Source organism: Aquarana catesbeiana, linkage group LG11 (assembly GCF_042186555.1).
Source record: "Aquarana catesbeiana isolate 2022-GZ linkage group LG11, ASM4218655v1, whole genome shotgun sequence".
Classification (NCBI taxonomy): domain Eukaryota; kingdom Metazoa; phylum Chordata; class Amphibia; order Anura; family Ranidae; genus Aquarana; species Aquarana catesbeiana.
Genome location: NC_133334.1, coordinates 192,855,371 through 192,869,793, shown reverse-complemented (window position 1 = coordinate 192,869,793; position 14,423 = coordinate 192,855,371). Strand labels below are relative to the sequence as shown.

Genomic DNA, 14,423 nt, shown 5'->3' with positions numbered 1-14,423 from the left:
CTGCATTAAACTAGTATTCCAGAATCTCCTGTTGACTTTTTTTTTCGTTTTCAGCATTTTCACCAGCTGCACAATCTCTTGAAGATGAATGGAAGAGCATCTCTGATCTTACTCTGGCCTGCAACAGCATTCTGGAAGCCATGTCTAAAGAAGGTATCCTTTGCCAGAAATGTTGGTGAAGTTTGGTTTGCAGTATTTGACAACTGGAGAATACTGATAAATTTGCAATGCTTGTTACTTGGAACCCATAGCAACCTCAGGGAGAAACCCAGAGTTCCACAGAACCCTTGTTAAGAGAGGCTGGTGTAAGGACCTATGTCAACAGGCTTTGGGCTTGTGTCAATGATATCAGTTTATAGTGATAACAGTTTGAGATACTTTTCAGATTATTCAGAATTGAGACAGATAAATTTGACCTGCATTTGATCTGCCTAAGGTGGGTTCGACATTCCCATAGGCTTGTACGGGCATGAAAAACTTAATGAACATGAACAAAAGCCTGTCAACACAGGTTCTAAATATGATTATATCTAATTAAACTGCACTTCCTTGATGCATCAGGCCCAGTGTGTGCCCCATTACCTAATGGGGTTGATTTACTTAGGAAAGATTCATGCTTGTCTATTTATACTTGTCTACCATTTAAATCAATAGGAATGCATCAAAATGCAAGTCAATTAACATTTTGTACATGAATTTGCATGAATGAACAAATATATGCACATATCTTGGGGTATGTTATGACACATGGTAACGTGTAATTCAAAGTGCTATGCAATGCAAAGGAAAATGTATCTGACAAAAACAGACAAGTATGAATGAGCCCTGAAAGAGTAGATACTGTTTACCTAGTAATTTGCTATTAGCCCCTTAAAATCCCCTGTACCTCAGAGCTAAAACATGAGAAGGGAGGGGCAGCATTCTGCGCTAATCTGGTATGTTGCAGGGCACTTGTGCTGACAAGGTACATGCTAAGAGGAGAAGAGAGCAAGCAGAGTGATGACTGCTGCTTCTCTATCGATGACTGCTGCTTCTCTATCGTTGTCCATACACAGGCTGGGAGCAGGTAGCTGACCTAAATGCACTGCATCACTGCAGCAGCAAAATGTCAGGTCACCAGTTTCGCTGTGTAAATATCAGCACCAAATGAACAGAGCTTTTGCTAGGTAAAACAGTTATATGTATTTCAAATGTGTTTTAGCTTTTTTGTCTGGAGTTCACCCTAAAAAAATGGTTTGCTTTAGTGTTTCCATAGCACAGTGGACTTTTTATGTTTAGTATTAAAAAGATAAGGGATCCCTATGGATTTTGCATTCTAAACCACTAAAAGAACCTGTACAATGAGCACAATTCGACAATCATATCTTTTTTGGTATGAACTTTGACTGGATAGTGCATGTAAGTCCTCACAAAGTGTGACACGCTGTTCTCCTAACTCTGTTATACTAGTAAAGAACAACAGAAATTCACATTTAAAAGAACGGGAAATCAGCAGAAATATTCCAGCCTGCTAAACTTTTTTTTTTTTTATACAGTCATTTTCTTTACATACACAGTCAGACCGTTAATGTCTGTACCACACAACTTGACTCTGCTACCTGGTATATTTTGATTCTAAAAGTCACTTATACAAGGACGAACAGTAATGACAATGCACAAAAAGTGATTAATACTGACATATCCGATTTCTGTTTGTTGAAACCAAACCACTGAAATATCACTAATGAGTGGTTGCCAAGGTCTTCTGCAAAAATATAAAAGTATCTTACATGGAAAACATTACAAATAATTTATATTACAGCCTATTCACATTAGGTTAGTTTAATAAACACATTTTATTAGATCAGGATTTAATCATAAAATATATGCAAATGGCTATATTTAAGAAAATATTTTTACCCTGTATTAGTTCCAGCAAGATATTTAGTGTGATATTTTTGTATCTGATTTGTGTTTTTACAGAACAGGTTCAAGCAATCAAAAATGATCTTGGACCTCCCAGCTCTGTGGCAACCGCATCTGGGTAAGAAAAAATTACTGTATGTCACAGGAGGATTGTAGTTTTGACATGTTTAAAGTACACCTCCCTGAGAGAAATATGGAGGCTGTAATTGCTGACCTCTTTTTTTTTTAAATGCTGGTTTATTGGCTGTTATTCCAGCTATTTCCATTTATTATCAAAATCACTAACCCATAACAAGTATGCAAATAAAGGTTTTCAACTCACAGCTTTTTTTGTCTTTTTGATTTGCATGCTTTTTAGAGGCAATAGGGCCGATGTACTAATGGATATGAGCATACACATCAATTAAGCACAAACAACCAAATTTTTTTTTTTACTGTATTTACTATGTGTTTGTGATGTGTGCACACAAATGTGGGTGGACACACATGCACAGTTTACAGGAACAATATACAGAATTTACCTGTAAATATGGTTTTCTATGGATTATACAAGCATTCAAATAAATGCTGGTTAAATTATGTCATGCCTAAATTAAAACCCTTTTCTAATGTTTTGCATTTAACGGCTATTAACATAATTAAATGTGCATACCATGTAGGAAGAAACCTTACCTTAACTGCACACTGCTATAATTAAAAAAGATTGTAAAAAAAAATACATTTTAATAAGGTCTCATCCTTCAGCAGAGCCCCCAGTGGGGAGATTGAGATGCACCACTTTTTGGCTAATGCCCACTTTGCTTGATGTGTCATCTCAGCTTCTCTTCTCCTTTTCATGCCTGAAGTAGTTAAACTCCACATCACGGTCAGAACCTTGATCCATTTGCAGCCCTGAGAGGGTACTGGATTTGCCTGCAAAGGTGATTTCCTCTGGTGATATGAATACAATGCAAAATCGTGCAAAACAGAGCCTCTCCTTCTGTTGCAGGTCACTAGCTATACCTTTTGATATCCTGTCCCTCTTTAGGGTCCCAAATTAGTGCAAAAGTGTCTTACTCACAAGTTGATTCTCGTTGGATCCTCCAAACAAACATGAGCCTCTTCGACCACTTACTCTTGTAGGCAATGACTACACAACCAGTTCCTCTAGGATGGGGTCATGAGCTGCTGAATATATTATAGAGATTTAAGTCATGTCTCTCTGCATAGGGAGCTAGTTTGTAAAGTGCATCCCATCTACACCTATATAAAGCATCTGCTATGGCGTTAAGACCCAAGACATGCTTAGCTTTGAATGAAATGTTTACTTGCATACATCTCAATACCAGATGTCTAAGCAGGCTCACCACTTCCTCTGACTTAAAGAGGAGTTCCCATTAAAAAAAAAAAAAAAAAAGTCAGCAGCTACAAGTACTGCAGCTGCTGACTTTTAATTTTACACTTACCTGTCCCAGGGTCCAGCGATGCGGGGGATCGAAGCCCTGCTCATCTCCCCCTCCGTTCGGCGGCACCGGCATTGCAACTGTGGGCGCCGGGCTGTGGCTTCACAGACGGCCACCCTCTGCGCATTCGCGAGCGGCGCCGCATGCCGTGATTGGCCGCCCAGTCATCTAGGACCTGTAATGGGTCCCAGATGATTGACAAGAGGGAGGGAGCAGAGCTGAGCCCTTCCTGTGCCGAGGGGAAGTGACGTCACCAGCCCAGGCACTGAAAGAGGCAGACTACGAGGGACCCCCTAGCAACAGGCATTTAGAGGTGAGTAAAAAAAATAAATTTCCAAATGTTTTGTTTTTTATTTTTTTTTTCAGGCACATTCAAGTATTTTTTTTTTTTGTTGGGTGGAACACCACTTTAAGCCCAGTACACGTGGGCCGAATGTTGGGCGGCATTGACCGGTTCAATAGAAACCAGCTGAAATTCGGCCGGCTTCTGTTGTTGTGGGATGTGACCGAAAAAGGTCTGCCGATCGACTCCCAATCAGCACTCTGACAACGGCTGAGAGTGCTGACCAGAGTGTTCTGGCGGGGGGGGGGGCTCCCCCTGTCAGAACAGAATAGCACAGCAGGGGAGATCGCTGTACTAACATTGCATGGTTAGTACAGTGGCTCCTCCGGAGCTGTCTTTTTTTTTTTTTTCCGTTTGGCCCTGGTGGCTTTAATGTAAAATAAATACTAGTGTGTACTAGGCTCATGTTGACAAACATTTTATTGCAAGCATGATGCTCATGTTATCTGTCCAGAATTCAGCCTACCTATCCCAAGGCTCCTCCCTCCAAAGCCCTACTGCCACAGTAATTGGAAGCAATTCAAGCAGAGTTGAATTATTTGTGAATCCCACCTATTCCAATGTATTGGGCCACTTCCCCATGCACCATTTTTCGTAAAAGTAAACCCCGAAACCTGAATTGTCAATTTCAGTTCCCAAATAAGATAGTAAGTGGTGGGATATATTGTTTTCTCAGGGGCCACAGGTACCCCAAGTTGTTTGAATACAGACAACACAGTACTAAACAGGATGTTACACTCGCCCGTACTCCTTACCCTCAAACTTCAAACCTTCCCTACCTTCAAACAGGAAACACGATATTATACACTCTATGGGTAGGCATAAATCCACAGAAAATTGTCTATTGCCAGTTTTCAAGCTGTAAACTTTTTAGATGTCCTTGTGTAAGAGCAGTAGCCGAAATACAGATTCAGTGTCTATTTTGGCAAATTCAGCATTCCTCCCTGCATCTCTCACCAAGTCCATTGCATCTTGAAGCAACAGGCACTGCTCCCTGACGCCTCTTCCGCTATGGCATCATTCACTAATTAGCCCTTGCAGTGTAAAAGATAATGTATCAACAGATATTTGCCCCTTTACAAATTCATCCTCCCCATGCTAAACTCTGCAACATTTTCCTGACTGCCTGTGGAAATTCTCCTGCAGATTTACTTCACTTGATTTTTAGATCCCATGACACACCACCACTAGCAATTTTAAATCAAATTAAAATCCCTCCTTGTTTGGATATTTTTGTAGCCACAGGAACAGCCTGTGTCCCTTTATGGGCACTGCTCCTTTTGCCATTGGCACAAAAATGCTTCTTCTCACCAATTACTGACACCCCCCTATGCTGTACACTCAAACTTAGGACGTTCACTAATGCATGTGTGGCTGAACTTGCTTGCAAACCTTCTGCTTCAATGCATTTCATTGTAGACCCAGGAGTTCCATCTTGACTTGTAAGCTGAGAGTAACTGCCTCCTCACAGGGCTGCTAAATAGCCTCTCATCGGAATGACCCTTAATCTGAAGCAGCCTTGATCAAAGTCAAGGTCCTTGTGGCCAAAACAAAGCCTTCCCTTGCTCACTACCATTTTAAGCCTAAAGGTCCTATCATAATCTGACAAACCTTTTTCCCTGTAAAACAACTTTGCATCAATGGTCACATCTAAATTCCTTATCAGGTGCTCTGGTTTCTTTCCCACAATTGCAATAAATAATACCACAAAACCCTTATTACATTCCATTATTCCCTTACGCACTTTGTCTGTGCCGCTTCCTTGCAGCTTAGCTTGTGCTGCTTCCCTTGTGAGATTAAATATTTATGTATACTTGCCCTCTCTTATCGTCTTAACTTATTTCTTACAAAGGTGATAGTGAGTTGATGATAAAGACACTGCATAAGTGTCCACAGCCCTGATTGTTTTCACCTTCCTAATTAAATCATTAATCTCCTCTTGCCTTTCTTTATCTAACTTATTATCCCCTTGTTTGCCATAGACAGAAAAAAAAAATCTGAATTGTCACATACTCATCATCCAGGGATATCATTATCAAAATCTGACATATCAGAATAAACCACTTTCATTCGCAATTGACTATAGTATCATGTTGCCACACAAGGAACCCAGGCTATATATTCAGGAACCCTTGGCCATTTGCACAGTACTGACCATTTGCAGCCCCTGCCCTAACTGAAAACCCATATTGCAACTTTTGAAGGGAACAGACCAGTCTCTCCCTCCCCTGCCATGTGCCAGACATTGTGGCACATTCACCATTTTGTTTGATCAAACTGAAATTAACCTGTGGAGGTTGAAAAAATGGAGGTTATCTTGTGCAACTTGGCACTGCTCTTTATAGAACCACTGATCCCTGTGCTTAAAAAGATCCCTATGGTGCTTAGCCCTCTAACTGAAAAAATGTTCCTTTGCATTCCTAACCCTAATTTTAAACATGTTGCCCACAATTGAAAGCTGTCTGGCACCTGATAAATCAAGGTAAACAACCCTAGCTGCTGATGCCCTCTGTGCACCTAGACTAAAAGCGTAGTTCTACTGGTTTTTGTGTTTAATTCAAAGTCAGAAGCTACAAAAAGTTTGTTTTAATAAACAAACACTTACCTCACACTCACGATCCAGCAATGCGGCCGCCCAAACCCTTGGTTCTCTCTGGCGCTGGCATCACAAGTGTGGGGACCCGGCTGCGACAGCTTGCGTCTTCACAGCTGGGCGCGAGTTACGCTGCAGCTCCTCAATGGCAGGGCAATCTTTTGGGACCTGTGCATGTTCTAGAAGATTGCAGGGAGGGAGGGGAAAAGTAGAACTTCTGCTTGAGTCGCCTAGGTGGCCCGAGCGGAAGTGGGAGCTGGGTACCTGTCAAAACTAGGTACCCACCCCCCCCCCCAAAAAAAATGACATGCCAAATGTGGCATAGAAAAGGGTGAGGTGGCCTTTTAAGCAGAAGTTCCACTTTTGGGTGGGACTCCGTTTTAAATCAAGAGCAGGTGGGGGAGGGTTTGGGGATGGCTGACAAATTAAAGCCTTGCTCCAGCTAACACTTTTTAAATAGTTACAGCAGCATCTGTTTTCTTTTTGAGATCAGGATTTTCACCCTTGTAAGTATTTAATGTTTAATTTCAACCCTCTAACTGCCATTTTTGATGGACATGTCTGTTAAAGGAAGTAAAATAACAACCAAACTGTCAGGATCAACAGGGAATAAAACTATGTACAGAGAGGACTCAGAAAAACAAAGACAGCTGTGTTAAAGTGGTTGTAAACCTCAGTCATGAAATGTGAAGCACATACTGTATATCTGTAGGGTTTACCTGTCTCTCTCCAAAGCTCTAAGTGTCGTTTCTCTCTGGTGCTGAAAACAGAGGGACAAAGCATGAGCCACTTCTGAGAAGTTTTCCCGACACATGAGATAAATTTGTGACGGGGAGGGAAATAAGCACATAGTTTGTCTATTCAGAATACAGCTCTGCATGTTCCTTCGTTCCTCTACCTATGTGGAGGGGGGTGGTGTCCCTTTCCTCCAATAAGTTCTCACACAGTGTATAAGAGCTGTAACTGTAGCTCTCCACCCCTCCTCTGTACTCCTCACAGATGCAGAAGGATTTTATCCAATTGTGCTCTTTTGAAGGGTTGTAGACAAGAGAAGATTGCAGCTAAACAAGTAAAACTTATGTAGGAGGATTTGTTTTTAGTCTCTGTGCATCACCTGAGGCTATTCACTTCACTGGGTACATGAGAGGGTTTACAACCATTTTAATGCTATTGACAAACTGCATGATTTATATCATCTTTTCTTTTTTGCCCATAGTTCCACTTTAACCCCAATGACTTAGTGACCATTGAAGCCAATCAATTTAACGGCAATGCAACTATTATTTTAGAAGCAGGTAGGAAGTGGCAGCGCCTCATAACAGGTTTAATTTAAAGCTGAGCTCCAAGCAGATATAAAAACACCATTTAGTCCAATGATGCATGCATTGAATTATTACATGTATTTAAAAAAAATCTAGTACAAATTCTGGAAAATGTTCATATAAGGTTCTATAATCCTCTGAAAAGCAGCAGGCAGACTGGGAGGTGGGGGAGGGGGGCAGAACTCTGAGACAATCATAGCCCTTATAATTTTGTACGGTGCCTTCTAACCAAACCTTCTGGAAAGGAAAGCACAAAAATGACTTTGTCAGTGTGCTTCTGCTCACTTACATGTATGTCTTGTATGTAGTCAGCAGGCTGGATTGGGTAATGCGACAGGTAGTGTTGCTTAACTGCAGTAGAGAAATAGACCTGGTTGTGTCTTCTTTCTTGTTTCTTCTTTCTTCTTTTCTCCTTCCTTCAAATAGGCATCTAGTTACTGCAATTTGTACAAATCCCACTACTCCTTCCTCTTCTATTAACCCCAGGAGACATATCTTAGCCTCTGCACCCAAAGATATCCCAAACACAGCATTTATTTTGTTTATTATGCCCTTCCAATACCTATACAGCTTGGGACATCACCAGATCATATGCACCAGATCACCCCTCCCATCTCCACACCTTTGGCATTCTGCGTTCGGTCTCCTTCCAAACAAAAATAACCTTGAAGGTGTGTAACAGGTATAAGTGGGATACAATCTGTGAGAGCGAGACCTTGGGACCCAAAGCCAGAACCCGTCTCCATTGGTCCTCTGTTATTGGCCCCACATCTCTCTACCACTTAACCCTGTTACCATGTTCCACCTCTCCTTTCTGTGCTGCCCCCTTATATTCTCATACATTTCTGATATTAACCCTTTATATGTTTTTGCATTAACCAGCTTTTTAAGAAAGAGCATTTCACTCAACTCCGGTACCTTCCCTTTAAATTGCGTGTCCAGAGCGTGCCTAATTTGTAAATATCCATAGAATAATCGATTTGAGATTTCATATTCTTCATTAATTTCCTGCAATGATTTCAATCTACCTTCCTTATATAACTGTGCTAGATAACGGATACCTTTCCGATCCCATTCTTCCACCTTCCCCATTATCCAAAGTTCTTTCAAGCTTTTATTATCCCAGAGGGGGAAAAACTCGGAGAAACCGCCATAGCCCAACATAGTCCTTGTTGGACACCTGGATTCAAAGGAATCTGCTTTCACCGCTTCTACTACTGTGCTATGTCTTGTATCATTCAGCAATAATTTATTTCCTCCCTCCTTTCCTACAGGTATATTGCTCCCCCTCATGTACTGTAATTGTGCCACCAAAAAATAAAACTCCGGATTTGGCAGGGCCAGACCTCCCACCTCTCTCGGACGCTGCAACGCCTGCAAGCAAATTCTTGCTGGTCCGTTCTTCCAAATCAATTTCCTAAATACTCTATCTAGTTTTCTAAACCAATGTTTTGGGATTCATACTGGTGAATTTTGTATTATATATAATTGTGGCATCCACACCACCGCCACCGAGAGAGGTAGCCGGCCCCACACCCTACTCTTCTGTTTAAGTCTTACCATAAGTGGGACTACATTCCTTGCTATAAACTGCCCTGGTTCTTTAGTCAGATTGACTCCCAGATATTTCATTTGATTGGCTACCTTTATTTGGGTTGCCTGTTGTGGGAGTGGCTCCGTAATGGGATCTATAGGCATAAGCACGGATTTCTCCCAACCGATTTCCTATCAGGAGAAATGTCCAAAATCTTGTACCAATCTCAGTCTCTTCCAAGGAAGATTGCGTATCCCCCCAGGAACAGCAAAACATCATCAGCATACATAGAAACTCTTTCTTCTGCGTCCCTTTTAAATCCCTGGATTCCTTGGGAAGCTCTTAAAGCAATAGCCAAGGGCTCCATTGCAAGAGCGAAGAGAAGGGGAGACAGGGGGCACCCCTGTCTCGTCCACCTCTCCAGCTGAAACCACTCAGAGCACTCCCCACTTATTCTTACCTTAGCCTTAGGGGCCTCATATAATAGTTTTATCCATCAGACAAATTGGGGTCCGAACTAGAATTCCGCCAATGAGGGGGCGTGGCCAACGACCGGGATGTGAAGACGTGCAAAGCCTGAGCTCCGTCCGTCTCACTCAGATCCTCCAGCCATCCTGCTAGCCCGGCCGCCATCCACAACCATCCTTCAGCTCACTAACCTCCCAGGACTCCAGAGCACCTCTGACCATGGTGAAATACGGTCCGGCCATGGAGGAAACCTCGGGACTCGGTCCGCCATCACAGCCATGCCCGCCGCAGCAAAATGGCGCCAGCCGGCTCCACGCTCAGAAGCAAGGTCAACCATCCACCTCTTTGACAATCCAGCAGCATTGAGGGAAGGGTGAGTCCCAATATATCCCTGGCAGCAGCCCTGAAGACCCCCTGCTATCCCCCTCCCTAGAGGACATAGACTCAGTGTCTGATCCTAATGCTGATGCGGCTGCAGGCCCTGCAGAACCCTCTCTCTCACAAATCATGGAGGCCATACAGCACAGCCATGCTTCCCTTAACACACAGATGGACTCAATTAAAACTGATCTATCATTCCTGAAACATGATGTACAAAACCTGAGACATAGAGTGCACAATGCGGAACAGCGCATAGGAGATTTAGAGGATGATACGCGCCCTTTGCAGGGATCTGTAAGGGAGTTGCGCCAGGCCCAAGATTATATGGCTGATAAGCTTACAGATATGGAAGACCGTCTAAGACGCAACAATCTCCGCCTCCTAGGCTTTCCAGAAGGGGCAGAGGGCAAGGCCCCAGAAAAGTTTATGGAGCAATGGCTGATGTCAGTATTTGGCGCCAATGTATTTTCCACCATGTTTGCCATCGAGAGGGCCCATAGGGTTCCATTGCGCCCCTTACCCCCTGGGGCCCCCCCACGCGCTATGCTCATTAAGATGCTGCATTTCAGGGATAGAGAAGCCATCATCAGAGCGGCCAGGGAGAAGGGGAATATACTCTTCAACGGTAACAGCATCACCATCTTCCCTGACTTCTCGGTAGCCACACAGAAACAGCGTGCCACTTTCCTAGCGGTCAAGAAGCGTTTACGTGATCTACAACTACCATACAGCATGCTGTATCCTGCACGCCTTCGGGTCATTCATCAGGGCAAAGCCCATTTCTTCACTGATCCGAAAGAAGCGGCTCACTGGGCAGACGCACTGGGACCTTTTGAACAAAGGAACCTGCCGCGGAGATCACCCCCCCGATGACCAATACATCCCCCTATTGTTCAATGACAGCAAAGCTCTTTGTTCATCGACATCCTTTGAGCTACTGATCTTTAATATTCACAATGAAGATTGCAAATAAACCCCAGGACATTGACATTCCCATACTAACACTTATCCACCTGAAGGAAGACAAATGTTCAATGCTGTACGTCCCATGATGGAACTATTAGTATCCTTCTACAGGCTGACCAATCTGGTTACAGCTAGGCGGGCCCGAACTGAAACATTTCTATCATCATCCAAAGGAATATTTTGTTAAGGCCGGGCTGATGAATATTCTGCCCGGGAAGTATGCACGGGTGGTAGCTCATGTTCACAATCTCCCCCTGATTAGTGCTATCCCAGGAGGTTGACCACGAGACTGTTCTAAACACCCCCTGCTACGCAGTTTCAATTTAGGGTACAAAGCTCTCATGAGTTGGGGTTACATATAGTTACATATAGTTAGTCAGGTTGAAAAAAGACACAAGTCCATCCAGTCCAACCATAAAAAAAAAAAAAAAAAAAAAAAAAAAAAACGTACAATCCAATATACCCAATACTATACCCACAGTTGATCCAGAGGAAGGCAAAAAACCCCAGCACAGCATGCTCCAATTTGCTACAGCAGAGGAAAAAATTCCTTCCTGATCCCAGAGAGGCAATCGGATTTTCCCTGGATCAACTTTACCTATAAATGTCAGTACCCAGTTATGGGAGCCGGGAGGGTTAGGGTGGGATGGGAGGGTTGGAAAACCTTTTGGGTGTTGGCATCGTTTATGCCATGGTTACATGCTTATTACTACTCTATGATACATGTTTGCAGGTTCATGGATCAGACAAATTATCAAGGTGCTCAGGTATACGTGCTGAATAACATGCAAATTTTTCAAACAAGCTTTCGGAATTGCGCCCCCGCCTCTCGGGGAGCCTGGAGTCCCACACGATGGGTGGCTCTGGGGTGCCTCGGAAGGTGGTCGCGCAATCTTATGTATTACACTCAAAAATGAATACTTTACGTCTGATATCATGGAATGTTCGGGGGCTTAATTCTAAGATAAAGCGTTCAGTGATGTTTGATTACTTAGCACGCCACAGGCCGCATGTGATCCTTCTCCAGGAGACCCATCTCCAGGGCTCCAGAGTTATGGCCCTTAAAAGAGCTAAAATAGCTTATGCTCTACATTCCACCTATTCTTCCTTTGCCAGGGGGACGTCTATTCTCATTGCCAAATCAGCACCAGTCTCCATTAAACGCATTAAAATTGACCCAAATGGCTGCTTTGTCATCTTGGTAATGGAACTTCTAGGTAAACCATATACGATGATAAATATCTATATCCCGCCACCCTTTACAAAGAAATTTTTTGAGAAGGTGATGGGAACAATACTCGAAATTGCTGAAGGCCCACTAATCATAGCGGGGGATTATAATACGGTGCTAGATAACTCTATGGACAGATTCCGATGTTCTACAATGCCCCCAACGCCCTTAGGATCCTATCTAACTCAATTTGACCTGGTGGAGGCCTGGAGATGGAAACATGCTGGTGTGAGGGAGTATTCGTGTCAATCTGATTCCCATAATACCCTATCACGAATTGATCTCTGTCTGGTTTCTTCTAATATACTTCATTTAATAACAGAAATTAAGTATCTACCTAGGGCATTGTCGGACCACTCACCTCTGATGGTGGACCTGGCCTTTGACGCACCCTCCTCGTACAGAGTGTGGAGGCTAAGCCCGCTCTGGCTGGAGGATCAGGCCGTGGTGGACCAAAGTACAGCTGACATGAAAATTTACGGGGTAAATAACAAACATAGTGCAGACACCCTGATGGTCTGGGATGCCTTTAAGGCCACCACTCGTGGTTCCTTTGCAGCTGCGATTGGGCAGGCCCGCAAGGCATCACAGTCCAGACTAATGGACGCGGAGGGTGGGCTCAGGGACGCTGAGATTGCGTACTCTGATAACCCTACCTCTGCGACACACGCCACTTGGCGACACAGGGCTAGAGAGCTGGACTTGGTATTAGTGGAACGTACACAAAAAAAACTCCTATACCAGAGCCAACGTATATTCGAATTCGGAGATAAAAATAGTCGGTTATTAGCATACCTAGCCAGACCAGAATACCAACCATGCAATATTCCCAGAATTAAAAATTCAGCGGGCATAGTGGTGGAACAGAGCAAAGATATTATGGAAGCGTTTGTCGAGTTCTATTCCACCCTATACACAACTAGAGCTCACTATACAATAGTGGAACTAGACGATTACCTCTCGGAAATTTCACTCCCCAAATTAACAGAGCTTCAGACAGTCACACTTGACGCCCCATTGACGGTAGACGAAATAGGAGATGCAATACAATCCTTTGCTAGACACAAAACTCCAGGCCTTGATGGATTTCCTATTGAGTGGTACATGCACTTTAGGGACCTACTAATACCTCATTTGTTAAGGATGTATAATTTTGCCATTAAAACAGGTCGATTGCCACCCTCCATGTCAGAAGCACTGATAGTGTTAATCCCCAAGCCACATAAAGACCACCTCTTATGCGAATCATACCGACCAATCTCACTTATTAACACTGACGTAAAAATTTTAGCTAAAGTACTTGCTAAACGATTGAATGATTACAACCATTGTGGGGGCGGATCAAACAGGATTCATACCTGGAAGGTCAACCTCTATCAATCTACGTAGACTGTATACTAATCTGCAAGCAATCAACGATAAAACTGGTACCCGAGCTGTCCTGGCCTTAGATGCTCACAAGGCCTTTGATTCAGTTGAATGGCCATATCTTTTTGAAGTTCTAGCCAAATTTGGGTTTGGCTCTACTTTTATAAAGTGGGTACGCCTCCTTTACTCCGAGCCTATTGCTAGACTGAGAGTAAATGCATCCGTATCAAAAGCTTTTCAGATAAAGAGAGGTACAAGACAAGGGTGTCCACTGTCACCACTCCTGTTCGCAATAGCAATAGAACCCCTGGCAGCATTGGTGAGATCCAGTGGGGAAGTTAAGGGACTGACGACTGGGGGCCTAGAAGAAAAAGTGTCCTTGTATGCGGACGACATGTTGATATATTTGGAGGACCCCCAGTCGTCACTCCCAACCCTGCTGGAAATCATCCGGCGGTTTGGCCATTTCTCAGGCTTTCAGGTCAACTGGGATAAATCCTTATTGTTCCAGATCGATCGAGAGACTCCAGTAAGACTACCTCACGATTGCCCAGTACAAATAGTCCACAGCTTTAGATACTTAGGGGTCTTGATTGAACAACCTATCTCTTCCTATGCCAAGATTAATCTAGATCCCCTCATTAGTAGATTAAAAAACACATTAAAAACCTGGAATAATCTTCCACTGACGCTCCTAGGAAGAATAAATATCTTTAAAATGATTTACCTCCCGAGATTCCTTTACGTTCTAGGCAACTCACCAATCTATATAACAAAAGCCAAATTTAAGGAAATAGACTCTATAATCACCCAATTTATATGGAGGGGCGGTGTGGTGAGGATTGCCAAACATACCCTACAATTGCCCAC

The 14,423-nt window shown here is 43.2% G+C and overlaps 1 protein-coding gene across 3 annotated transcripts in view; it reads left to right on the top strand.

Annotated features, from left to right (window-relative positions):
• SIPA1 (signal-induced proliferation-associated 1) overlaps nt 1-14,423 on the top strand; it is a 478,265-nt gene that overhangs the window by 371,654 nt on the left and 92,188 nt on the right. For 2 of the 3 annotated variants that reach the window (XM_073605152.1, XM_073605151.1), the window contains 2 exons: nt 55-153; nt 1,963-2,023. In XM_073605152.1, coding sequence (XP_073461253.1) covers nt 55-153; nt 1,963-2,023 — 160 coding nt within the window. The remainder of the gene's footprint in view (nt 1-54; nt 154-1,962; nt 2,024-14,423) is intronic. The other variant, XM_073605154.1, reaches the window with a different exon arrangement.